General features: G+C 33.1%; 2 protein-coding genes across 2 annotated transcripts; one reads left to right on the top strand and one right to left on the bottom strand.

Annotated features, from left to right (window-relative positions):
- Window positions 1-2974: 2974 nt before the first annotated feature.
- Window positions 2975-11924, top strand: LOC139848677 (uncharacterized). Its single transcript, XM_071838388.1, has 5 exons — window positions 2975-3212; window positions 3388-3432; window positions 3522-3785; window positions 3865-4091; window positions 11591-11924. The coding sequence occupies exons 1-5, from the start codon at window positions 2999-3001 to the stop codon at window positions 11747-11749; spliced, it is 909 nt and encodes a 302-aa protein (XP_071694489.1). The 5' UTR covers window positions 2975-2998; the 3' UTR covers window positions 11750-11924.
- Window positions 11925-14399: 2475 nt separating this feature from the next.
- On the bottom strand, window positions 14400-15683 carry LOC139849137 (uncharacterized). The gene is made up of 2 exons (XM_071838807.1): window positions 15115-15683; window positions 14400-14892 (listed from the first exon to the last, which is right to left on the bottom strand). Exons 1-2 carry the CDS (start codon window positions 15681-15683, stop codon window positions 14400-14402), a joined length of 1062 nt encoding a protein of 353 aa, XP_071694908.1.
- Window positions 15684-25627: the final 9944 nt, after the last annotated feature.

Genomic DNA, 25627 nt, shown 5'->3' with positions numbered 1-25627 from the left:
AGTGGTATGCGTATCTATCACAAGAATACAACTGGAATACAACTATCTATCCTATTTACAAGGGAAGATAATAATGAGCATAAATATGACAATATAATCTAAATATATAGGAGGATTCTGTTGTGATCTCGTTTGACTCTATTAATTAACCTAGATGACATTACCATTTACATTCAGTTAACTAGCAAAATGACCCGTGGAACCACGGGTATGCGTAAACAATAAAGTTAAATGATATGTTTTAATGTTTAAGCAAATGTAAATGTCAAAGTCTTATTGTTTAGAGTACGCTGACAATTAGATACACACAAAAAAAAAACATTAGCGTTTGAATGAAAATTCAAGTGCATGAATAAAATAAAGTAGGAAAATATATTAAAAGTGAAAGCAAGTATAAGTTTGTTCATAAAATCACTCGAGTATGTAACATAAATAGTAGTAATCAGCACGTTCAAATGTATATAAATAGATAATTGAGGACCGTAAACAACTCTAAAAGTATTGGTGAATCAACATCTTTCGTACGATGACGCTTCTTAAGTGCATGATTGCTCATAACAACAAAATCTCTCATATCCACCTTAATTAGCAGCCTGTTAATAATAAAACAAAATTTAAGTTTAGTGTATAGTTCAATGCTAAAGTTATATGCAAAATTTGACGCGAAAATAATGATTATGGTTTAAGTAAGTTTAATGATTATGGTTAATGTCATCACTTTTTAGTTTACTGTTATTTAACAAAGAAACAACAACAGGACACTTTGGGTTGCATTTAACAGTTATGAAGAAAGTTGGAGATCCAATTCGTTTGACTACTACCATTGTTTCCATATTGTGTTGCATCATAATACCTGTTTCATTCAAAAATTGATTAATTGCATGATCAAATAACATATAAAAGTGAATAAGATTGTTGTTCCAATACAAATATATCGGCAATTTTTTTTAGCACTTTTCATACCTGCGATATGAATTTTTTATCTTGTTTCTTGATAGGATAATATTGACACTTTACATATGAAATAAGAGTACGTCATGGATCATAAATATATACCACTGACTCCGCCTACTTAATAGGGAATTATTTATTGTTTAGCACTAATTTTTCATTTACTATTTGTTTTGTTTAAATATTTATAATTGTAAATTGTAAAAATCGTTTGTGATGCTGATGTCATGGTCTCCTGTAGGATTATTCCACGTGTCAGGATTATTATAATCAAGGGTAGATTAGCCTAATTCTTACATCATAAGTTTAGTAATTTAATAGAATTTAAGATACCTAAAACATATCATTAAATTGTTTAATTTATACAAATCCGTAGTTTCGCGGGTCATTTCACTAGTATAATGCTATAATGCTATCTGTCTATATATACACATAATTATAAAGGATGTGCTTTCCATGTCAACTTCTCAATTAATTTACTTAATTACATTTAATTATGTTGACATGTAGGCATTGATCACGTTAATTATATTGCCATATTTATTTATTATTTTTTTAGTAAACGAGAAACCCTCCTATGAACGATCACATTAGCTTCCTCATAGAAGGTAAAACCTTGAGTAATTTTATACTTCATAATTAAACAAATTCACATCTATTCCATCTGTCGTGTTAGTACATTGTAGATATATGTGAATGTGCCTAAAAAGAGAAATAAAGATCGATATATGTAAATGTGCCTTCAAATAGTAATGTATATTCTCTTAGTGTAGTTTTAATGCGTATGCATCACCTTAATTCCATATTGATGTTTAAAATTTTAACTCTTACTGATATAATTGATTTCATAATACATAGATTCTTAATAAATTATTTTTGCTGTTTCATTTCCCTATAACTTTTGGATCATCGTGAATATTAATAAAGTCAGTAATAATAACATATAAACAACAATAATACCCAATCCAACGAATATACGGTATTGAGTAATAATAACGTATAAAATATAAAATATAAAATTAAATAACGTATAATAATAAAATATACATCTCTATGTGCCCGCAGCACTTCCATATGGAGAAAGATAGGCTTACCATGTTCCATCAATAGCACCTAACCTATGCCGATTTTGGCGGACCGTGCTCCACCCCGGTGAACTCATGCGGTTCCGACGTGCCCAGAGGCCAGAGGCGTATCCGTTCACAGTCCGTAGGACCAACACCATTCGAAGGTGAGCGGCCCACCCCGCCTAGAACAGTTATGTTTGACTGGGCTTACACACATTCGCTCACTTACGCTGTCCCCCCTCAGCTCACCCTAGCCCCCTTTTGCTCTTCTAACGTAAGCTCCAAGGCTTCACATCAAGTCTTCACTGACATAATATGCATGCTTAAGTACGGTCAGGTACGTTGTAAAAATTTTCTTCTCATTTTCTTAAAATTAAGTATAATGATAAAATAATATAATATAAATAAGTTAAAAAAAGGCATCGGGTGGTATCTTGTGCATACTACTACAAATCACCACCATATTAATCTGTCTCTATTTTCTATTTCTATGTCATGTGTCACATATTATTTTTCTTTTGATTTTTAAATAAAGTATAATAATAACATATAAACTATTATAAATAAATTATAAAAACATCCGACGGGTCAATAAAATTTGTGAATATTAATTTTACCACATTTTAGCTAATTTTTAATGTTTTATTCAATTGTTTTGCACGGGCTCGTAAAACTAGTAATATATATTATAATACATATACATATACATATAATTAATAATAATAATAATAATAATAATAATAATAATAATAATAATAATAATAATAATAATAATAATAATAATAATAATAATAATAATAATAATACGGAGTATAAAATATTTGGTGAAAATTAGTGATATTTATGATCGAGCATGTGATCCCAATCCGACCAACATTCAAAATTGACGTCACTTGGTGCACTCTTATAATAAGAAGCCTCATGCCATTTGTGGCAACATAAAACCTTCCATTATTGCTACCTTCTCTTCTCCCATTTCAATGGAAACAAAATCTTCTTTGAAATCTCAAATGAAAGAAGATCAAGATCTCAAAGAATGGGGTGTCAAAGCCCGAATGATTAGTCACGATAACACAATCTCTAGACGTTTTTCATCTTCTTACATTACGAGCTTTAGAGAGGATGCTTGCAAGTCGTTCCGCTCTAACTTCACCATTTCTAGCACCGCATCCTCCCCTGGTTACCCTCTCAAAGGTATATCTCTACACATATTTACACTACTCAATAAGCAAGCGGTTACAATACAAATTGTAATCGCTTGTCAATAAATCACACCGGCCTGACTGTAACAGGTTATATAATCATATAATATATTACCAATTATAGTCAGGTTATAACATGTTTACTTATTAACAAGTCTGTTATCCAGAGGAAATCGACCCATCTACATACTCTTTCACCAACGCGCTCAAAGGTAAAGAACTTAAGCTAATTCTATGCGTAATGGATTTTAATTTACTTTATGGATCATTGGACTAATTATTATCTTTGACAAAATTGCAGCATTGCAAATGAGGTCAATAAACACATGGGAGTATATGTCACCAGAAGGGTTTGCATTAAACTCAAAATGGAATGAAGCCGAAAGATATATATGCAATCCGCTTTCGGGTGAAGTTCCTTTGGAGTGTTTATCATCAAAAACACTAATGAAAGGTCGATCTTTTCGTAACATAACGAATCGAATGACAATGTCAGCCCCTTTAATCCGTCATTCTTCTAGAATTCAACCACACAAACTTGCCAACTTGATTCATCAAATTGAAGGTTATAAATCACCCTTTTATGTCCTACTATTTATGTTTGCATTGCTCAATTATTAAATCTTCTAAAATATGGCAAACAGATGAAAATGAAGCTAAAGAGAATAAGATCGAAGGAAGCTTGATGACAACGATGAAACGAGATGTCGGGATCCAAAGTACGTTAAGCGAAAGTAGTCTAAGCCCGGTTTCGACTCCTTCAATTAAAGAGAGGTCAATCATGTTCAATTTGGACTTAGATTCTTCAGTTTCGAGTACCAAGTCAGAATTAAAATCCGAATTGCAATTGCAATCAAACTTGGAATGCAAGGTAAATTACTATATTACGAATACTATATTTAGTTGAATGTTGATGTGCAACTTTTAATTGACATGTGGTTCTGCGTTGTGAGATGAAGAATTGGGTTTGAATTCAAAATTTTGAAAGTTCGACATTTTTTTTTATAATTATTATTATTACGTGGATTTTTAAAAGAATATATAAGGGTTATGTTGATAGGCTGATAGCAACGTTTGGTATTTCGAATTGTGTACCCGAATAAATTGTGTTATTAAAATATTCTTCATCGAATTTTAGAACCATTCATCAAATCAAATAAAATTATATATAAAATAGGATATTAAAATAAATATTTAATTATGGTTAAGTAAAAGAATCTGTTATATCTATAAAAAAAGTAGTTTGGTAGTTTTGTATATTGATTAAAAAGTTGTATTGTTTTCTATTAACAGCTTGTATTTTTGATCTTCAAACTTTTTGATATAAAATCTGATATAAAGGCTTTGGGTCATGTAAATAATTTAATTAAATTAAATTTAAATTTGGATAGTAAAAAACAAAATAATAATTTTGTGGGACCACCATTGGGTTAATAGCGAGAGAGTAGCGTCAAAGGAATCATGCATGGGAAGATACTGCATCCAATCACATGTAATCAGAAATACAGCTACATAGCGTCGCACCTGTTGTACGTTCAAATACCGAATATTTGTGTCAACTAATAAAAAATTGAAAGGCTAAAATTAACTCGTTATCATATATATTTACTGATACTGATAGAATATAAATATAAATCGCATAATTTATAGTTATATATTAAATAATATTCATATTATATATTGGACAAGAATTATATTCATGACTATCACATTACTTTACTTTACTATATTATCTACGGAGTAATAGACAAAAATGATAAATAATAATCAAAGGTATTTTTGTCATTTCAACTTTTTTTTTTAATTTTAAATAAATTTCATTACACCAACAAAGCCCCTACACTTTTTTCAAAAATTCAAAACGACCCCCAAATAGGGGGTAAACTGTCAAATAAACATTTTTATAAAAAAATCTTAAATAAACTCCACCCAAATATTCAACGGGTCATATCTTCTCGCTCGCAACGAGCTAAATTTTTCCGACACCATCGTTAAACTGAAAATAATTTTAGGAACACAATGTCAATAACTATACGCAAAACGGACGCTTTTTAAAAACGCTAAATATTTGAAGTACTTTTTATACATGTTTATTTTGCGTTAAATTTTTAAAGGTCGAAAATTTCATAGCGAAACGCGGAGATGCACATATATTGTTAATTTAAAATAACATTTAAATCTTTTGTGGGTTATACATTTTAGTTCGACTCAAGTTGCGCTTCAACGACATCATCGTTAGCCACGATATAATTTTACAAACTAAACGCAATAAAATACATTGAAACCGAACCCGACGCGAAGCTAGGGTTTGAAACTAGTTTATACTATATGTCTACTATCACACAACTATCATTATCCAACAATGATATATGGTTTGAAAAATGTAATTGATTATATATAAAATACGGAGTATATAATTTTTCTAACAACAAATTTAAGACATGTCGTGAAAAAATAACTGTTAATCAAAAGTAAATAATAACTGTCATATATTATTCAATTATTTACACAACGAACTCTTTATAAGACCATTCCCAACGGCCCGCCCTACAAGCCGCCATCGACTAAGATTCAGAGGGTGTCCATGGCAATCTCCACGCCCTGGGCCGCCCTCGATTACCTGAACCTATTTCGTCCTCGCTTATATCTTCCACAAGCATTTTGCAGGGCGCCGGTTTTTTAATTTGTACACACCCATTCAACACAAATATGACCGTTTGGTCCAAACGGCTCTTTTTTCTTCTTTTTTCTATCTCACTTTTACTCTATATATTTAACACTTTCAAACCAAAATAAAATCAGAACACTTTCAACACTCTTAATTCTTTCAACGTTTTAAACACTTTCAACACTCCTCATACATTTTATTTAAAAATGCCTAAAAATCTTCATCCATAAAAAATCAAAACAAATTAAACGATCAAATTGATACACAACAAAATAATGACTTTATTCAATCACTACTTGAATCCCAAATGTACAAGTCACCTTCCGGGTCATCTTCAAACCCGAATCAAGACATGAGGTTTGCCTCATACACATCACAATCACCTAATTTTCATCCTCCTCAACAATACATCAATTATCCTCTTTATCAGCCATTAGCTAATCAACCTTATCAACAATTCGTTCATCCACAACAACAATATCTTCGCCAACAATTCCCTAACCAACATTCCAACCAACAAATCAACAAACACATACTCGACTTCCTACACAAATTCCACCGGATACCGAATCCTATAATGAAGAAGTATAAGCCGTTCAAGAAACTCAACGCGAAGAATTTGAAGACAAAGTTGAAAGTCACACGAGAGGAAAAGAGAAAAAAGTGAGATGCAAAAAAGTGGCGTGGTCGGACGATGAAAGTGCGGTTTTGGCTAGGGTGTGGATGCAATCAGCAATCCTCCGAACTAACGGGAACGGGTCAAACAAAAAATTCATTTTAGGGTTATATACGAGAAACATACAATTCGCAAGTGCGGGAAAAATGTCGAGCCGATCAAATCTCAGGAAAATGGAGCAAGATGTCGAAAAATATCAAGATTTTTATCGGCCATTATACAAATTTTGAAAAATATCGGCAAAGTGGAAGAACGATGTCGATATCATCCAAAGTACACGCCACACATTTAAAAACAAACAAGTCGTAAATTTCTTTACGAGGATTCGTGGAGAGTTCTCAAAGATTGTCCTAAATTTTTAACATTCGAGGGTGTCGTGCCCAAGAGAAAACTCCCGATCGAGTTACCCCCACCACTCGTGAGTGGACCGGGTGAAGGTTCGAACTAAGGTCAAGGTGCGGATCCGCATCAGTTTCATAAGTTATTTCAAGAGGAACCTCTACGTCGTATAGCAGGTCGTGCAAGTACCAAGAGTCAAAGGAGTTCGACGTCATTCGATATACGACGATACCGAGACTCGTGTAATGTTGGATAATTTAACGTTTCTCACCCAACCATGTGCACCCGACTTGACTCCCGAACAAAGGAATTTGATATTGGAAGCCCGATCAAAAATTCAAAGGAAATACCAAAATGCATTTGACTTATCCGACGAAGAATAAATTTAATTGTTTTATCTACTTTTGTTTTTGATTATGTCTTTTTTTAAGGAAAATGTAACCGTACCTTTGTTTAATAAATGTGGTGTTCGAAAATAATTATTACATGTATAATAATAATAATAATAATAATAATAATAATAATAATAATAATAATAATAATAATAATAATAATAATAATAATAATAATAATAATAATAATAATAATAATAAATTATGAAAATATGTCATGGTTGACAATGATAATGTTATGGGAGGAAGTTGAAAGGACCCGTCCTAATCCATCTGGACGAATACATTACATTTGATTACATCGCGAGGTACTTGACCACTATATGATACATTTTACAAACATTGCATTCGTTTTTAAAAGACAAACTTTCATTACATCGACAGTTGACGGGATGCATACCATTTCATAATATATCCAATTATAATTGACTTAGTAATAATCTTGATGAACTCGACGACTCGAATGCAACGTCTTTTGAAATATGTCATGAATGACTCCAAGTAATATTTCTAATATGAGCAAATGCACAGCGGAAGATTTCTTTCGTACCTGAGAATAAACATGCTTTAAAGTGTCAACCAAAAGGTTGGTGAGTTCATTAGTTTATCATAATCGATCATTTTCATCATTTTAATAGACCACAAGATTTTTATTTCCATTTCTCATAAAAATACGTCCCATGCATATAGACAAAAAATAATCATTCATATGGTGAACACCTGGTAACCGACCTTAACAAGTTGCATATAGAATATCCTCATCATTCTGGGAAAACTTCGGACATGATAAATTCGCCATCATTCCGGGAAAACTTCGGACATGATATATTCGCCATCATTCCGGGAAAACTTCGGACATGATAAATTCGTCATCATTCCGGGAAAACTTCGGACATGATAAATTCACCATAATTCCGAAAAAACTTCGGACATGATAAATTCGCCATCATTCCGGGAAAACTTCGGACATGATAAATTCGTCATCATTCCTGGAAAACTTCGGACATGATAAAAAGGGCATATTCGATTTCGATAATTCAACCATAGAATGTAGTTTCGATTACTTGTGTCTATTTCGTAAAACATTTATAAAGGCATTTCATGCATTCGCAGTTCAAAATATATTTCAAAAGCATTTAATAAAGCAGTTGTAAAAAAAACAGCGCATGTATTCTCAGTCCCCAAAATGTAAAAAGTAAAAGGGTGTAAATGAACTCACTCTAATGTATTTTGTAGTAAAAATACATATGACGATATTTAACAATGCAGGGTTGACCTCGAATTCACGAACCTTCAATGAAATTCGGCCTAAAAAGAATTCTGCCACTCTAGGGACTCGAACCCAAGACCATTTGCTAACCCAACATACACACAAACCAGCTGAGCCACTTGAGTTCTTCTGATTTATACACACCTTATCTATTTATAAACCGTTTTATACTGTGTTCTTCTTCTCAAAAAAACAAATCGACCAGAGACCACTCAGAATCAAACCCAATGTTATAACCGCGATATATAAATCAAATTGGTACTTGGATTTTTACTTTTACGACCTGTGATTGTAACATTTAGTTAACAGAAAAAAAAAATAAACAAAAAAAAAAGCTGTTGCTCGACGGTTTAAAGGAAAAGAAAAAAAAACATTGATTTTCAAATCGTGAACGTTTTAGACCATAGTTACAACATGAAAGATATCAGAAATCATTCATGTAAACTATTAAAATCGTTAATTGAAGTTGATACATACATACCCATTCGAATTTCTTCAAGAATCTAATCGTTGACTTTTTGAGGTAAAAGCTTTGACTTCAAAATTCTGATTTAATCGGAAGAATTAAAGTCTGTAATTTTACAGATAGATTGACTTGATGAATCCTAGTCTAACTACATTTACAGATTTCGGAATTTCAAAAGAAGTCGGGCTATTAAAAAAAAAATTAACACGTACAGGGTGTTCATGTTATATATATATATATATATATATATATATATATATATATATATATATATATATATATATATATATATTGCTCAACATGGTAACCGACCTTAACATATAATGCGCATAAATAATATCCTCAAAACAGAACCTCTCGTCTGTATAATATATAAACTTCGAAGTACTAAACACCACACCCACTAGCTCTTCCGTCTAGTGAACATTCTGGGTGGGGGTGTTAAACCCGGTAGCTACCTTTAGGATTCGCGTGAATTAGGGCCATACCCGATTCTAATTCTTAGGTTACCAAGCAATAATAATCAGGGGAAAATATTCACAACAATTAGTGGCAATTATCACGTCCAACTAATTCAATAATAATCCACAGAACTTCTGTCTCCATAATAATTCATTCGAGGAATGTTTTGCTTGTATCTATTTCGGTAAACATTTTGAGACTTAACTTTACAAACTTTGCTTATCATGTCGAAATCATAATCAAATTAAGTTTAAATTTGGTCGAAAATTTTCGGGTCGTCACATAAGTGGTGAAAAAGGTGCAGAGGGGACATTTAATTTGGCGTTAAAAAAGTTGAATAAGTATATAATTGTTGAAAGTAATATAAAATCTCTTTTATGAAATATGATAAGATCTTAAAGTCAACTAAACTCTATATTATAACCCATTTTCATTACTTTTGATCATTTGTTCCTTGAAAGTTTTATTCAAGTTTGACATTAACTAGTTGTGGAGCCCTCGCTTCGCGCCGGGTGCTCCGTTTTGAATGCGAGTTAAAAAAAAAGTCTTGATTTATTTTGTAAAAAAGAATTTTTTTGACATAACATTGAAGGGTTGTTCCTTTTGTGAAAGTTGCTTCTTTTAGCGTTCGGGTTTTATTTAAAAAAAAAAAGTTAGTAAAGTGGGGGTTCGATTTGTATTTTAATAAAAGTTAGTGGGTTAAGTTTGTGAAATTTGAAAAAACTTTACGTATAAAGTGGGGTTCGATTTGTATTTTAATAAAAGTTAGGGGGTTAAGTTTGTGAAAATTGAATATTAGTAAAAAAAGTTAGTAAAGTGGGGGTTCGATTTGTATTTTAATAAAAGTTAGGGGGTTAAGCTTGTGAAATTTGGGGAAAAATATACGTATAAAGTGGGGGGTTCGATTTGTATTTTAATGAAAGTTAAGGGGTTAAGTTTGCGAAAAGTAAAGAAGTGAATAGTACTATTTATGTTCACTTTACCTTTTAGATATAGGTATATAATATAAGCTCAAAATTCTTATTCATTCAACTTAGTTCAAAAGAAAAAAAATGTTGGAAAAAGATGGACAAAGCAACAATTATTAAACTTACGTTATATAAATGACACAAGAAGACAAGTACTAGTAATTTCCTTTTGTTGAAGTGGTGAATGTAAAATGTAAAAAGACATCCTATTAGAGATGAAAGCAGCTTTTACAGAAGTTAGACCTAAAAATGACATTAAAAACAAGACGTGCAACAGTTCAAATAATGTTTAATCAATGATTTTACCGCTTTTCTCTTTTGTTATTTCATACGTCTTCTCTCAATCATTGCTTTCCACAGTTTACGTACAATACTTTTTCCATTTTCCTGCTACTTTCATATGCACAGTTTGTACATATAAATATTCCTATGTGTATTAACTTATTTTATCAAATTCATTACACAATTTCGTAAATAAATGTTAAAAAATTTGTATGCGCTTAATTCATGCATATAAATATAATAATGACCACCGAGCATTTAGCTGAGTGGTATATATGAGAACTTTGTGGAATTCGTATGGGTTCTGGGTTCGAATCTTTAGGGAAGCTGGACTTTGTGGAATTGTCTGCGTGGTCTAGGGTCCGAATCTCACCAGGAGTTTTCCCTACCCATTTGCCTACGCGGACGTATGAGTTTCCTCTGAAACGTGCATAGCGTGGCAATTGATCGCGAGGTGGTTAATACTTCTCCGATGCTGAAACAGCTATTCAAAAAAAAAGTATAATAGTGAAAAAATAGGGAGTGTTTTTTAATATGTTATAGTGTATATTGATGATATGTCAGCTAGTAGAAGCGTAGCGTGAAGTAACCATGATCGGCATCACCATAGTGGTGTCTAGGGGGTCATAGTCACGTCCCCAAGCCAATAGGCTAAATTAAGATGAATATGAATGTTTATTTAAAGTTTACAAAATAAAATATTCTAACAAACTCCATGTAAACTAACCATTAGAGTCAATCATGCTGCAAAAACTTGTACTTTATATGTTTGTACTTAAATAATTTTTATTGAATGAAAAGCATGTGAAACTGTGAACGTAATATGAGTTGTACCTTTCATAAACAGGAAGAAGATGTTGGTGAGAAAGAAGAAACAAAAGAAGATGATGAGGATGAAATAATCAAGAGAGATGGTTGCATGTGCCACAAAAAACGTGGGTGTTTGTCCTTTAAGAATTTGTGGCCAAGAAAAAAAAAAACCCAACCAATTAATCAATTAACTTAGAAACCAAAAATGATTAGTAGTTATAAAAATAATCAAGGTATGATGAAAAATGGCTATGATCGAGAAGTTGATCGACTGTATCGGCACGTAATCATATTTTGACGTACCATAGCGTTGCAAAAAGTGTAATAATTTATGTTTTAAAATATCTTTACGTGAAAATGTCTCTTATCAATGCGATCAATCAAGCGTTTATCTTGTTTTAACTAATAAATCGTTTTAAAACACGTATGCTTTAGTATTAGTGCTTTTTTTTGAAAGATCAATGACTATTAAAACAACGAAAAAGTTACAAAGAATATGCTACTCAAGTAGGAGCACCTTGACCACCAGGCTATACATTCACGAGCCTTACAAATACATTAAGATACAAATACATCACAAGAAACAATTACTTGTGTAGACTATGAATGCGGAAAGGCACGAGACACTCGATGGGAAAAAACCCTTCGTTTCAATCGTTTATTCAAACGGCTAATGAACTTGATAACAAGCCAACAAACTAGACGCATACAGTGTTGATAAAACAACGACAAAGTACATGATTAGCTTATTGTTTAATCACCATTTGAAGAAATAAAGGAAGCAAAGAGTGAAAAAAAACCCTACTTAGCCGATTCCGACTTTTGCTTTAGGATCAAGTACACATCCTTTTGGATTAAGTAGCCAAATTTGCCACTCTAAAGTACCTTTTTTCCAACGCGATTTAATCCACTCGAAACTTTTGGTTTGTATTTCGGAAATAATCTTAGGGGAACTAAGTGGATTATGACCGAAAACGTCTTCATTACGATTTTTCCACAAATAAAAAGCCGTGACCCACACTAATGCTAGCCAAATTTTTCGGTCAAAGTTGGATGGAAGATTCGGGTTTATAGGCTTTGAGATGTTCGCGAGGGAAGATAGGTTAACATTGACCATGTTCCACCATTTACTAACTCGGTTCCAAATGTCAAGTGCAAATTTACAAGACAAAAGGACGTGGTCTATGTCTTCTAACCCGTCATCACAAACATGACATCTAGTTGAGTTTAGATCAATACCACGATTATCTAATTCGGTTCTTACAGGTAACTTGTTTTGTTTTGCTCTCCATACGAAAATGCCAATTTTTTGCGGTATAAGGCTATTGGTTTCGGTCGGCCCGAAAGGAAGATTATTGGGGGCATTTAACTCCGTTAAAGTAGATGTAAGGGATTTGGAAGAGTAATGCCCGAAGTTCTTAAACTTTCACTTCCATTCATCTTTTTCATCGTTTAGCAAGGTTTGTAAGGAAGTTAATTCGGTAACAACCCTCCATTTGGGAGCTGTGACCCAGGCCCAAGTATAACTGAAGGAGTTGGAAGTTTGTAAAACCCGATCGGAGATTAAGGCTTCTTTGCATGATTCTAGCCGAAAAAGTTTAGGAAATACATCTTTGAAAGGAGTATCCCCACACCACTTGTCAAGCCAAAATTTTGTGTCCGAGCCATTACCTACGATTCTCACAAAAGCGTTAGAAATATCACACCCTAACTTGGTTACGGTGTCTTCAACTTTGATGATATTTTACCAAGTTCTACTCGATTTTTTTTTTAAATTGATATCATTAGAATTAGAAAGACAACCTAACCCACCATTTTGACCATAAATGCTTTTGAATTTTTTTTTCCCAAAAAAAGTTTATATTTGTGAGAAAACGCCACCACCATTTCGTTAGTAGTGTAAGATTTTTAAACATTAAAGATCCTACATTTAAACCATCGTATTCATATGGAAGTAAGATTTGATTCCAATTAACCCAAGCCATATTTTTCATTCGTTTGTCCCGCCCCAAAAGAAATTTCTCCTCAACCCCTCGAGATCTTTTAAGACACCAAATGGGGCTTTGAAAAGTGAAAAGTAATACAAGGGTAGGCTACTTAAGACGGCTTTGATGAGAGTGAGTCTACCTCCGTAAGAAATAGTTTTGGCTTTCCATTCCGAAAGTCTCTTTTTACATTTTTCAAAAACCGTGGACCAATTTTTGTATAGTTTTAAATTTGCCCCAATCGGTAAACCAAGGTAATTGAACGGGAAGGAAACTTCTTTGCAACCGAACTAATTAGATAGAATATTTAATTCACTTTTTGAAGTTCCAATACCGTACACACAACTTTTGTTCTGATTAAATTTTAAACCCGAAAGATCTTCGAAGCATTTGAGAATTTTTAAAATATTTCTAACTTCCACCTTGTTCCATTTCCCAAAAATAATTGTGTCATCGGCGTATTGTAGATGAGACACAATTACTTTATCAAAACCGACCTCGACTCCCTTTATTAATTTTTCTTTTATAGCCACATTAAGGAGATAATTTAACCCTTCACTTGCTAAAATAAATAAGAAGGGTGAAAGTGGGTCTCCTTGTCTTACCCCCCTTTTTGGAAAAAATTGTTCGGTAGAAGAACCAGGATAGAGATAGAAGTTGATTCATGGCAAGCTTGAATCCACTTAATCCATTTATGTCCAAATCCCATAAAGCCCATTATCTTAGACAAAAAAATCCCAATAGATACAATCGAACGCCTTTTCAAAATCCGCTTTAAAAATGAAACTTTTTTGTTTTTTGGATTTAACATCATCTATCGTTTCAAGGGCGATTAAAACACTATCTAAATTTTTCTATCACTTAAAAAGCGGTTTGCTCTACACCTATTAGCCTCAGGATTAGTTTTTTAATTCCATTTGCAAGTATCTTTGAAAGAATTTTGTAATAACTATTGATGAGGCTAATGGGACGGTAGTTTGAAAAGTTTAAAGGATCTTTTACCTTAGGGATCAACGCGATGAAGGTGGCATTGCAACCATTGGAAATAGTCTCCGATTCCCAAAACCAATTGAGAGCACACATGAGATCGTCCTTGATGATGTCCCAATATTTCGAGTAGAACAAAAGATTAAAGCCATCAGGACCCGGTGCTTTATTTTTTCCGCAACTTTTTATCGCTTCAAATACCTCTGATTCATTAAACTTAAATTCTAGCTGTTTTGCCACCAAATGGTCAATTGTGAACCCGTTCCAACTGTTAAGCTCAAAACTATCCTCGTTATTTTTGGTGTATAACTTTTTGAAAAAACTGTGGGCATCGTTTTTGATATATGATGGGCTCGTGGACCATATCCTGTTAACGTACACTCCCTGGATGTTGTTCTTTTGTTATCGTCTGCGAATAAAGGAATGAAAAAATTTGCTATTTTCATCACCTTCAAGGGCCCATTTGAACCTAGCCTTTTGTTTTAACATTTCATTTTGGTTCTTTTCTTTTAGGATAAGTTGTTCTTTATCCATGGCCCATTTGTGTAATTGATCCCCTGATAAGTCAACAGTCTCGGCTTTTAATTACCATTCTGATACTACTTTTGATAAATCTTCTATTTCAGCTTTTAGTTTGCAATGGGAGATTGCGAACCAATTTCTCAATTCGATCTTAGTGTTTTTCAACCTGTCCCGAAAAATGCAGTCAGGTTTCCAACTTGAAACTTTCTTTTCCCAAATCTTTCTAATTACATCGCGAGCATCTTTATGATTTATCCATTCATCGAAGACTTTTATTGGCTTTAGACCAAAATCAATGTTACCATCTTTTAAGATTAACGGGCAGTGATCCGAGTGTTTTTTGTCAAGAACCATGGCATGAATGTTTGGCCATTGATGAATGAAGTTCTCAGAAACCAAAAACCTATCCAACTTGTTGAACTGAAGCCCATTATCACTAATACGAGTGTATAAATGAACTCCTAAAGGTAAGTCTATAAGACTATTTGCTTTAATAAAGTCGCTAAACGCCTCGGCTCTTTTTTCAATAAATTCAGTGTTTTTCCTTTCAGAATTAAATCTGACTTCATTAAAATCTCCAAAGATGACCCACATCGCATTATCATAATTTAAAACCTCACTAAGGTCTTGCCACATTTTCCTTTTGTCAGTTTCATGTTGCAGCCCATAAACGTTCACCACAATCAACTCTGTACCTACATCCTTCCAATGTCCTTTTACCGCGATAAAGGATTCACGCTCAACAATATGGTTAGCATTAAAAATAATGGGATCCCAAACCAATAAGAGTCCGCCCGAATTACCTTTGGAATTTTTAATAGCGAACAGTAGGTTCTTATTACCAAAATTTTTTTTTTATCCAATCTTTTGAAAATTGACGACATTTTGTTTCTTATAATGCAGTAAAACATGGATTTTCATGAAAGAGTAAGCGTTTAAACCAATTAGATTTAATTTTATCTTCTAACCCTAGACCTCTAATGTTTAAAGAAAGTATCTTCATCATTAAACAAATTTAAAAGAAACACGAGTAGAGTGAACATGATTACTTCGCCTTCCTAGAGAGTCCCAGGATTGATCCAATTTCATCACAATTGATAGATCTTTCTGAAAGAGATTGGCTTCCACTAGTTCTGCTTGTTCCTGAGTTTTGTTTTGATGGAGCTGAGAATTTGCGTTTCATCTTGTTTCTAGTTTCTAATTTTATGTAAACGTTGTGCTTCACTTTATACTATTGACCTCAATGATGGACCATCACATGGAACCATGTGTTTGGTCACTTGTTCAACAAAGGAAAATTCATGGTTATGGCATCACCGGATGTCTCACCTGAATTACAAGGGTATTAATCGACTAGTCTCTAAAGACTTAGTTGATGGTATTCCAAGCTTTCAATATGATAAGCATCATGTGTGTCCATCATGTGTGATGGGTAAGCTGAAACAGACTTCTCATTCGACTAAGCAACACCCCAGTACTTCATCGTCCTTGCAATTATTGCATATGGACTTATGTGGACCCATGAGGATTTCTAGTCTTGGTGGCCGGAAACATGTGCTTGTCATTGTTGATGACTATACCCGATTTATATGGATATTCCTTCTCCGGACTAAGTCAGAAACCCTCGTCATTATCATTGAGTTCATTAAAAAGACTCAACGCTCTTTTAACAAACATGTTAAGAGTATTCGAACTGATAATGGGACGAAATTTAAGAATGACCTGCTTGATAGTTATTTGAAGGCCCAAGACATTGAACATCAGTTCTCTGCTGCACGAACCCCTCAACAGAATGGAGTAGTCGAATGACGTAATCGTACGTTGTGCGAAGCAGCTCGAACGATGCTAGCTTACTCCAAACTACCTCCGAAAATGTGGGGGGAAGCCATTTCTACTGCATGTTATACCCAAAATCGCTGCATCATTAATAAACGTTTTGATAAAACTACTTATGAGTTACTATATGGTAGACGCCAGAATGTCAAATATTTCCGTGTCTTTGGTTGTATATGCTATGTGCTTAACGATTTTAACAGCCTCGGAAAGTTTGATCCACATGGCGATCAGGCCATATTTCTTGGTTATTCTTCGAACAAAGTTGCCTATCGTGTTTATCACAAACGGACAAAGACAAACAAGGAAAGCATTAATGTAAGGTTCGATGAATTATCGAGAATAGCTTTTGAACAACTCAGTTCAAAACCCGATCCTAACCTGGCTATTACTTCTTCCGCGCAAAACTCAATTTTCTTAAAGAAGGGTGTTCCTACGGTAACAACAGAGGAAATGGATATCTTGTTTGATAGTCTTTATGCTGCTCAATGAAATACAAATGTTCAAACTGTACTGGTTACACCATCACAGTCAACTACTGTAGAGACTCAATCAAGTCTTTTTGATGAAGATACAACACCAACTGATTCACCCGTTGCTTCTTCATCCTCTCTCCCACCTCCAGATACAGATAATCTTGAACCAATTCAAGATTCATCAGTTGATACAACTCTAGTTGTTTCTCCAGATACTCAATTGAATCCATTAGGTGGTGTTACATCAGATCAAGCGGATCAAGGCTCAACGTCAACAACGGTTGATGTTCCAACGAATACCACTGATGTACAACCTCTTCCACGTAACAACCGATGGACTAAAAGTCATCCAATTGATCTTATCATTGATGATGCATCTGCTCCAGTCTCAACTTGAAGGGTGATAATGCTAAAAACGAACATATATTTCATAGCATTATCCCTCAAGAAAGACAAGCTTTTAGTTGCAATTGTTCTATTTACAAGTGATATTCGTTTAAATAATAAAAGGTGAAGACAAAAGACAGATTCGACGAATTGAAGACGCAAACGATCAAAAAGCTCAAAAGTACAAAATACAATCAAAGTGGTTCCAATTATTGATGAGAAACGTCTCAAAATTACAAAAGTACAAGACGCGAAACGCAAAGTACAAGATATTAAATTATACGCAAGGACGTTCGAAAATCCGGAATTGGGACCAGAGTCAACTCTCAAAGCTCGATGCAACGGACTAAAAATTACAAGTCAACTATGCACATAAATATAATATAATATTTAAATAATTCTTATAATTATTTATATATTATATAATATATTAATAAACCGTCGGCAGAAGAAAACAACCACATGTGAGCCTCCCCAGCTGGCCATGCGATCGCATGGCCTTGAAGGGCAAAGATCATGCGATCGCATGAGCCTCTTTTTCAGTTCACAGGCCTATAAATTCGCGTGTTTGGTTCAGTGTAAAATATATATATCCATCCATCCAACTCTCAACGTATATATATATATATATATATATATATATATATATATATATATATATATATATATATATATATATATATATATATATATATATATATATATATATATATTTATATTATAATTTTAATTTTAATTTTAATTTCCAATAATAAGGGTATGTTGGCGAATATTGTAAGGGTGTAAGTCGAAACTCTATCCGTGTAACGCTACGCTTTTTTTAATCATTGTAAGTTATGTTCAACCTTTTTACATTAATGTCTCGTAGCTAAATTATTATTATGCTTATTTAAAACGAAGTAATCATGATGTTGGGCTAAATACTAAAATTGGGTAATTGGGCTTTGTACCATAATTGGGGTTTGGACAAAAGAGCGACACTTGTGGAAATTAGACTATGGGCTATTAATGGGCTTTATATTTGTTTAACTAAATGATAGTTTGTTAATTTTAATATAAAGATTTACAATTGGATGTACTATAAATCACCATATACACTCGATCGGACACGATGGGCGGGATATTTATATGTACGAATAATCGTTCATTTAACCGGACACGGGAATGGATTGATAGTCACTAAAATTATTAAAACAGGGGTGAAATTATGTACAAGGACACTTGGCATAATTGATATCAAAGTATTAAAACATTGGGTTACACGCAGTCGATATCCTGGTGTAATTATTAAACAAAGTATTAAGACCTTGTTACAGTTTAAGTCCCCAATTAGTTGGAATATTTGACTTCGGGTATAAGGATAATTTGACGAGGATACTCGCACTTTATATTTATGACTGATGGACTGTTATGGACAAAAACCAGACGGACATATTAAATAATCCAGGACAAAGGACAATTAACCCATGGGCATAAAACTAAAATCAACGCGTCAAACATCATGATTACGGAAGTTTAAATAAGTATAATTCCTTTATTTTCATATTTAATTGCACTTCTAATTATTGCACTTTTATTTATTGTCATTATATTTAATTGCACTTTTTCGTACTCTTTAATTATCGCAATTTTATTTCATCGCACTTTTATTTATTGCAATTTCATTATCGTTATTTATTTTACGCTTTAAATTAAGTCTTTTATTTATTTAATATTTTACATTAGGTTTTAACTGCGACTAAAGTTTTAAAATCGACAAACCGGTCATTAAACGGTAAAACCCCCCCTTTTTATAATAATAATATTACTTATATATATTTGTATTTTTATAAATTAAAACTAATATAGCGTTAAGCTTTGTTTAAAGATTTCCCTGTGGAACGAACCGGACTTACTAAAAACTACACTACTGTACGATTAGGTACACTGCCTATAAGTTTTGTAGCAAGGTTTAGGTATATTCATTCTATAAATAAATAAATATCTTGTGTAAAATTGTATCGTATTTAATAGTATTTCCTAGTAAAATATAAGCTATTTCATATACACCTCGCAGAACATCAAGTATTTTTGGCGCCGCTGCCGGGGAACAATTCTGCTAAAACGCCGGAAGCGCAACGCTAATATATAAAAAAAGATTTTTATTAATTTTTAAGTCTACTTTTATAAAAATTACGCTTTTGTAAAAATACGTTTTAAAAATTCGAAAAAAATATAAAAAGAAAAACAAAAATATAAATATAAATATTTTTAAGAGTTTGTTAAATATATAAGTTTTATAAAGTTTCTTTATTTTTATTTTTAAGTTTGTAAAAATATAAATTTTATTTAAATATTTTGTATTTATTTAAAACAGAAAAATCAAAACAGCAAAACAGAAAAAAAAAAATTAAAAACTCACGGCCTGGTACTTTAGCAGCCCAGACCGTGGCCCAAAATCCAATCTCATGCGATCGCATGAGCCAGAAGGCAATTACTCATGCGATCGCATGAGGGTCTCTGACAGGCCACAAGAAGCCCTAGTTCAGCATTAATTACGGGTTATTATTATTATTATTATTATTTAATTTAAAACCCTAATTAGGTTTTTAATATTTAATTAGTTAGTTTAGATTTTAATTAATTTGTATTTTTAGTTTATTTAGTTTAATTAAATTATAAAATTAATAGTTTTATAAAATAAATAATATAAAAATAATATTTTTATAAAAATTGTACTTTTTAAAACTTTTAATATATTTTTATATTTTGTCTCTTTTTAATTATTTTAGCGTAATTTTTGTATTTTTCGCTCGTATTTAGTTTTAATCCATAGTTTTTGAGATAGTTATTTTTATTTCTAGATTTTTAGGCTTTGCCTAAAATCCCTTAAGTGCTTTTTCTTTTGACTAAGATTTAGGTGCTTTAGAATTTTAGGACGCCATTTTTTTTTATTTTAGTACCTTTTTAAGTTATTGCCATTTGGGATATAGTTTTACTTGTAAGCTTTAATATTTTTAGACGCAACTTTTAATTCTTAGTTTTTAGTTTATTTTTAAGTTTCAACGCGCTACTTTCTTATTTTTATTTTTCGACGCCTTTTACCTATGTATCAATTATCACTCCAATTAGTAATCTCAATTTGCAATTTTAATTTTAAGTTAGTGATAATAATAAGGTTGGGTTAGTCGAGTGTTTTAAAGTTTTATAAGTCACTCTTTTTCTTTCTTATTTCTCCAATTTTAATACCGACGCGCTCTTTTTATTTTTTTATTTCTCGCCATTCTAGTTTTTATGACTTAGAATTTTCTCTATTTCTTCTCTAAATTTCTTTAAATTACGAAAATTTATTTTAAGTGGTTAAATTGATAGACATCAAAATTTTCTGGTTCGCAGTAATAGTTGGATTTGTACGTGGACCGGGTTATTGGAGCCAAACAGTACTCAATTATATTGAGACCAAACGAATCCTGCCCCTCTGCTGCATCTTTTGGCTATTCGAAACGTGGGCAAAATCAGAAAAGTCTATTAATTTGATAACTTATATAATTTTTCTTTCTTTTTAAAAAACTAATAGGATATTCAGTGAATGCACCGAGCAAAACGTTCACCACCTTTTGTACGTTCACCACCTGTAACTCGATCAAGACATCTAGCAAATATTGTCGCCGTTGATGTTTCTTTAGAATCGTCATCCAGTCGACCAAGTACTCCAATTCAAATTTCCGATAATCCATTTTTTGAACCCAACCTCACAATTGAGAATCCGGAGAATATTCAGGGACGATTCATAGATCCTGAACCACTAATCTTTCCTCCGGAACCACCAATCATTCAAACAGAGATTGTTGAGGAACGAACCATTAAATCAGAATCCTCTAGTGATTCAGATTCAACAAATTCAATCATGGAGAATCTGGAACCTTTAAGTATGGAAGATCGAATGCGAGCTAAACGCACTGGCTAAGGTCACGCAATTACTCATCCAGACATTAATGCGCCAGATTATGAAATCAAAGGACAAATTCTACACGTGGTAACTAATCAATGCCAATTTAGTGGTGCGCCGAAGGAAGATCCAAATGAACATCTTCGTACCTTTAATAGGATCTGCACTCTATTTAAAATAAGAGAAGTTGAGGATGAACAGATATATCTCATGTTATTTCCCTAGACTTTAAAGGGAGAAGACAAAGATTGGTTGGAATCGTTACCTGAAGGGGCGGTTGATACATGGGACGTTTTAGTTGAAAAATTTCTTAAATAATTCTTTCCGGCATCTAAAGCCGTGAGACTTCAAGGAGAAATTGTTACGTTCACACAGAAGCCAAATGAAACTCTATATGAGGCATGGACCAGATTTGGAAAGTTATTGAGAGGATGTCCGCAACATAGTTTAGACACCTGTCAAATAGTACAAATATTCTACCAAGGATGCGACATCACTACAAGGAAAGACATCGATATAGCAGCTGGTGATTCCATTATGAAGAAAACAGAAACTGATGCTTACAAAATTATTGATAACACTGCTTCCCACTCACATGAGTGGCACCAAGAAAAAGATATCGTTAGATCATCTAAAGCAGCTAGAGCCAATTCTAGCCATGACTTAGATTCCATTTCTGCAAAGATAGATGCTGTCGAGAGACGAATGGAAAAGATGAGTAAAGATATTCAATCAATACGAATTAGTTGTGAGCAGTGTGGAGGACCACATTTAACAAAAGATTGTCTCAGTATTGAACTAACAATGGAACAAAGAGAGAATGTTTCATATCTAAACCAAAGGCCTGAAAATAATTATCAGAATAATTATCAACCGCCAAGACCAATTTATAATCAAAACCAGAATTATAACCGAAATGTTCCATACAACAACCAACAAGGTCCTAGCAATCAACAAGTATCCAATAATACTCACAATCAGCAAAGACCTAATTTTCAAAACAAACCACCACAAACCGATGATAAAAAGCCAAATTTAGAAGATATGATGACGAAGCTAGTTGAATCTCAAACACAGTTTTTCACATCTTAGAAACAAACCAATGAACAAAATGCTCAAGCATTTAGAAATCAACAAGCTTCTATTCAAAATCTGGAACAAGAAGTAAGTAACCTAGCAAGGTTAATAGGTGAAAGAAAATCGGGAAGTTTACCTAGTGATACAAATGCTAACCCCCGGAATGAAACAGCTAAAGCCATTACCACAAGAAGTGGTATTACACTTAAACCACCTGAAATACCTGTAATTTCTGATGAAGCTATTCCTACTCCACAAGAACCACAACCTGAACAAGATAAGAAAAAAGAACCGGTAGTTGAAAAGGTTAATGAAGATAACACAGTTAAAGCTAAACCTTATGTTAAACCATACCAACCACCACTTCCTTACCCGAGTAAAATGAGAAAAGAGAAACTTGAAGCCGAGCAATCCATGTTAAATTTCTGAAAGATCTAATTTCTGAAAGATCTAATCTCAAATAAAAAGAAAATGGAAGAACTCTCGGCTGTTACTATGAATGCTAATTGTTCAGCAGTGCTGTTGAATAAAATACCAGAAAAACTATCTGATCCAGGAAGTTTCACAATTCCATGTTTTCTGGGTAGTCTTAGTTCAATAGAAGCATTGGCAGATTTAGGTGCTAGTATAAATCTAATGCCGTATTCACTATACGCTAAACTAGACCTTGGAGAATTAAAACCAACAAGAATAAGCATACAACTAGCCGATAGATCAGTAAAATATCCTAGAGGGATAATGGAGAACATGCTAGTTAAAGTTGGTACTTTAGTATTTCCAGTAGATTTTGTTGTTCTGGACATGGAAGAAGATTCTCAAGTTCCTCTCATATTAGGAAGACCATTCTTAAACACGGCTAAAGCAATGATAGACGTGTTCGGTAAGAAACTGACCCTAAGTATAGAGGACGTGAGTGTTACCGATTCAGTTGATAGAGCAATGCAACAACCGCAATCTGCAGATGATACATGTTACTATATTCAAACTATAGAATCACATGCAGAATTGTTAGAAGAATTTCCAGAATTACAAGGAACAGGAGAATGTTCTTTAGGAGAAGGTACTGAACCAATTGATGAAACTGAAATGTTAGCTACACTTATGGCTAATGGATATGAACCAACAACAGAAGAAATTCAAATGCTAAAAAAAGAAGACAGATATCGATATAAATCATCGATAGAAGAACCACCGACATTAGAGTTAAAGCCACTTCCAAACCATTTGGAATACGCTTATTTACATGGTGAATCTGAATTACCTGTAATAATATCGTCTTCTCTTACTGAAAATGAAAAATCTCAACTCATTTCTGTGCTAAAAGCTCATAAACCAGCTATTGCATGGAAAATTCATGATATTAAAGGAATAAGTCCTTCGTATTGTACACATAAAATCCTTATGGAAGAAGGTCATAAAACATATGTGCAACGCCAATGAAGACTAAATCCTAATAGGCAAGATGTTGTTAAAAAAGAAATTATTAAACTGCTTGATGCAGGTTTAATTTATCCAATCTCTGATAGTCCATGGGTAAGTCCAGTTCAATGTGTGCCTAAGAAGGGTGGCATGACTGTTATCACAAATGAGAAAAATGAGCTTATTCCTACTAGGACTGTAATAGGATGGCATGTATGTATTGATTATAGAAAATTAAATGACGCCACCAGAAAAGATCACTTTCCCTTACCTTTCATTGATCAAATGTTGGAAAGATTAGCCGGAAATAGTTACTATTGTTTCCTTGATGGTTTTTCCGAATATTTTCAAATTCTAATAGCACCCGAGGACCAAGAGAAAACCACATTCACGTGCCCTTATGGTACTTTTGCTTATAAACGCATGCCATTTGGACTTTGCAACACCCCTGCAACCTTTCAAAGGTGCATGATGGCGATTTTTCACGACATGATAGAAGAATGCATGGAAGTTTTCATGGATGACTTTTCAATCTTCGGTGATACATTTGAATCATGTCTAGTTAATCTTGAACGAATGCTTATTAGATGTGAACAATCAAATCTAGTACTTAATTGGGAGAAATGCCATTTCATGGTTAAAGAATGCATCGTTCTTGGACATAAAATTTCAAAGGAAGGAATTGAAGTGGATAGAGCTAAGGTAGATGTAATTGCTAAACTTCCACATCCCACCAATATTAGAGGAGTTAGGAGTTTTCTAGGGCATGCCGGTTTTTACCGACGTTTCATAAAAGATTTTTCTAAAATTGCCACTCCTATGAATAAACTCCTAGAAAAGGATGCTCCATTTATCTTTTTAGATGAATGCATCAAATCTTTTAATATACTTAAAGAGAAACTCACTAATGCACTGATCATGATAACACCAAATTGGAATTTACCATTTGAACTTATGTGCGATGCAAGTGATTTTGCAATGGGAGCCGTTTTAGGACGAAGGATTGAAAAACGATTTCAACCTATTTATTATGCTAGTAAGACGTTACAAGGAGCACAAACGAATTACACAACTACTGAAAAAGAACTCCTTGCTATTGTCTTTGCTTTTGACAAATTTCGTTCATATCTCGTTCTAGCTAAAACGGTGGTCTATACCGACCATTCTGCTCTTAGATACCTATTTTCGAAACAAGATGCTAAACCACGATTAATCCGTTGGATCTTACTCTTACAAGAGTTCGATATTGAAATCCGAGATAAAAGAGGAGCAGAAAATCTCGCCGCTGATCATCTTTCTCGTCTTGAAAATCCCGAATTAGAAGTTCTAAATGAATCAGCCATACAAGACAACTTTCCTGATGAATATCTATTGAAGATAGATTATAATGAAATTCCATGGTTTGCAGACTATGCAAACTACTTAGTATGTGGATTCCTTGAAAAAGGATTATCGTACCA

This window comes from Rutidosis leptorrhynchoides, chromosome 5 (assembly GCF_046630445.1).
Source record: "Rutidosis leptorrhynchoides isolate AG116_Rl617_1_P2 chromosome 5, CSIRO_AGI_Rlap_v1, whole genome shotgun sequence".
NCBI lineage: Eukaryota > Viridiplantae > Streptophyta > Magnoliopsida > Asterales > Asteraceae > Rutidosis > Rutidosis leptorrhynchoides.
The sequence above is the reverse complement of the archived record's forward strand: the minus strand, read 5'-3'. Positions and strand labels throughout refer to the sequence as shown.

Coding starts and splice junctions, on each gene's coding strand:
- LOC139848677 (XM_071838388.1), top strand. CDS start 2,999: ATGGAAACAAAATCTTCTTTGAAATCTCAAATGAAAGAAGATCAAGAT. Junction 3,213..3,387: donor CCCTGGTTACCCTCTCAAAG/GTATATCTCTAC, acceptor TCTGTTATCCAG/AGGAAATCGACCCATCTACA. Junction 3,433..3,521: donor TTTCACCAACGCGCTCAAAG/GTAAAGAACTTA, acceptor ACAAAATTGCAG/CATTGCAAATGAGGTCAATA.
- LOC139849137 (XM_071838807.1), bottom strand. CDS start 15,683: ATGTGGCAAGACCTTAGTGAGGTTTTAAATTATGATAATGCGATGTGG. Junction 14,893..15,114: donor TCAAAAGTAGTATCAGAATG/GTAATTAAAAGC, acceptor GTACGTTAACAG/GATATGGTCCACGAGCCCAT.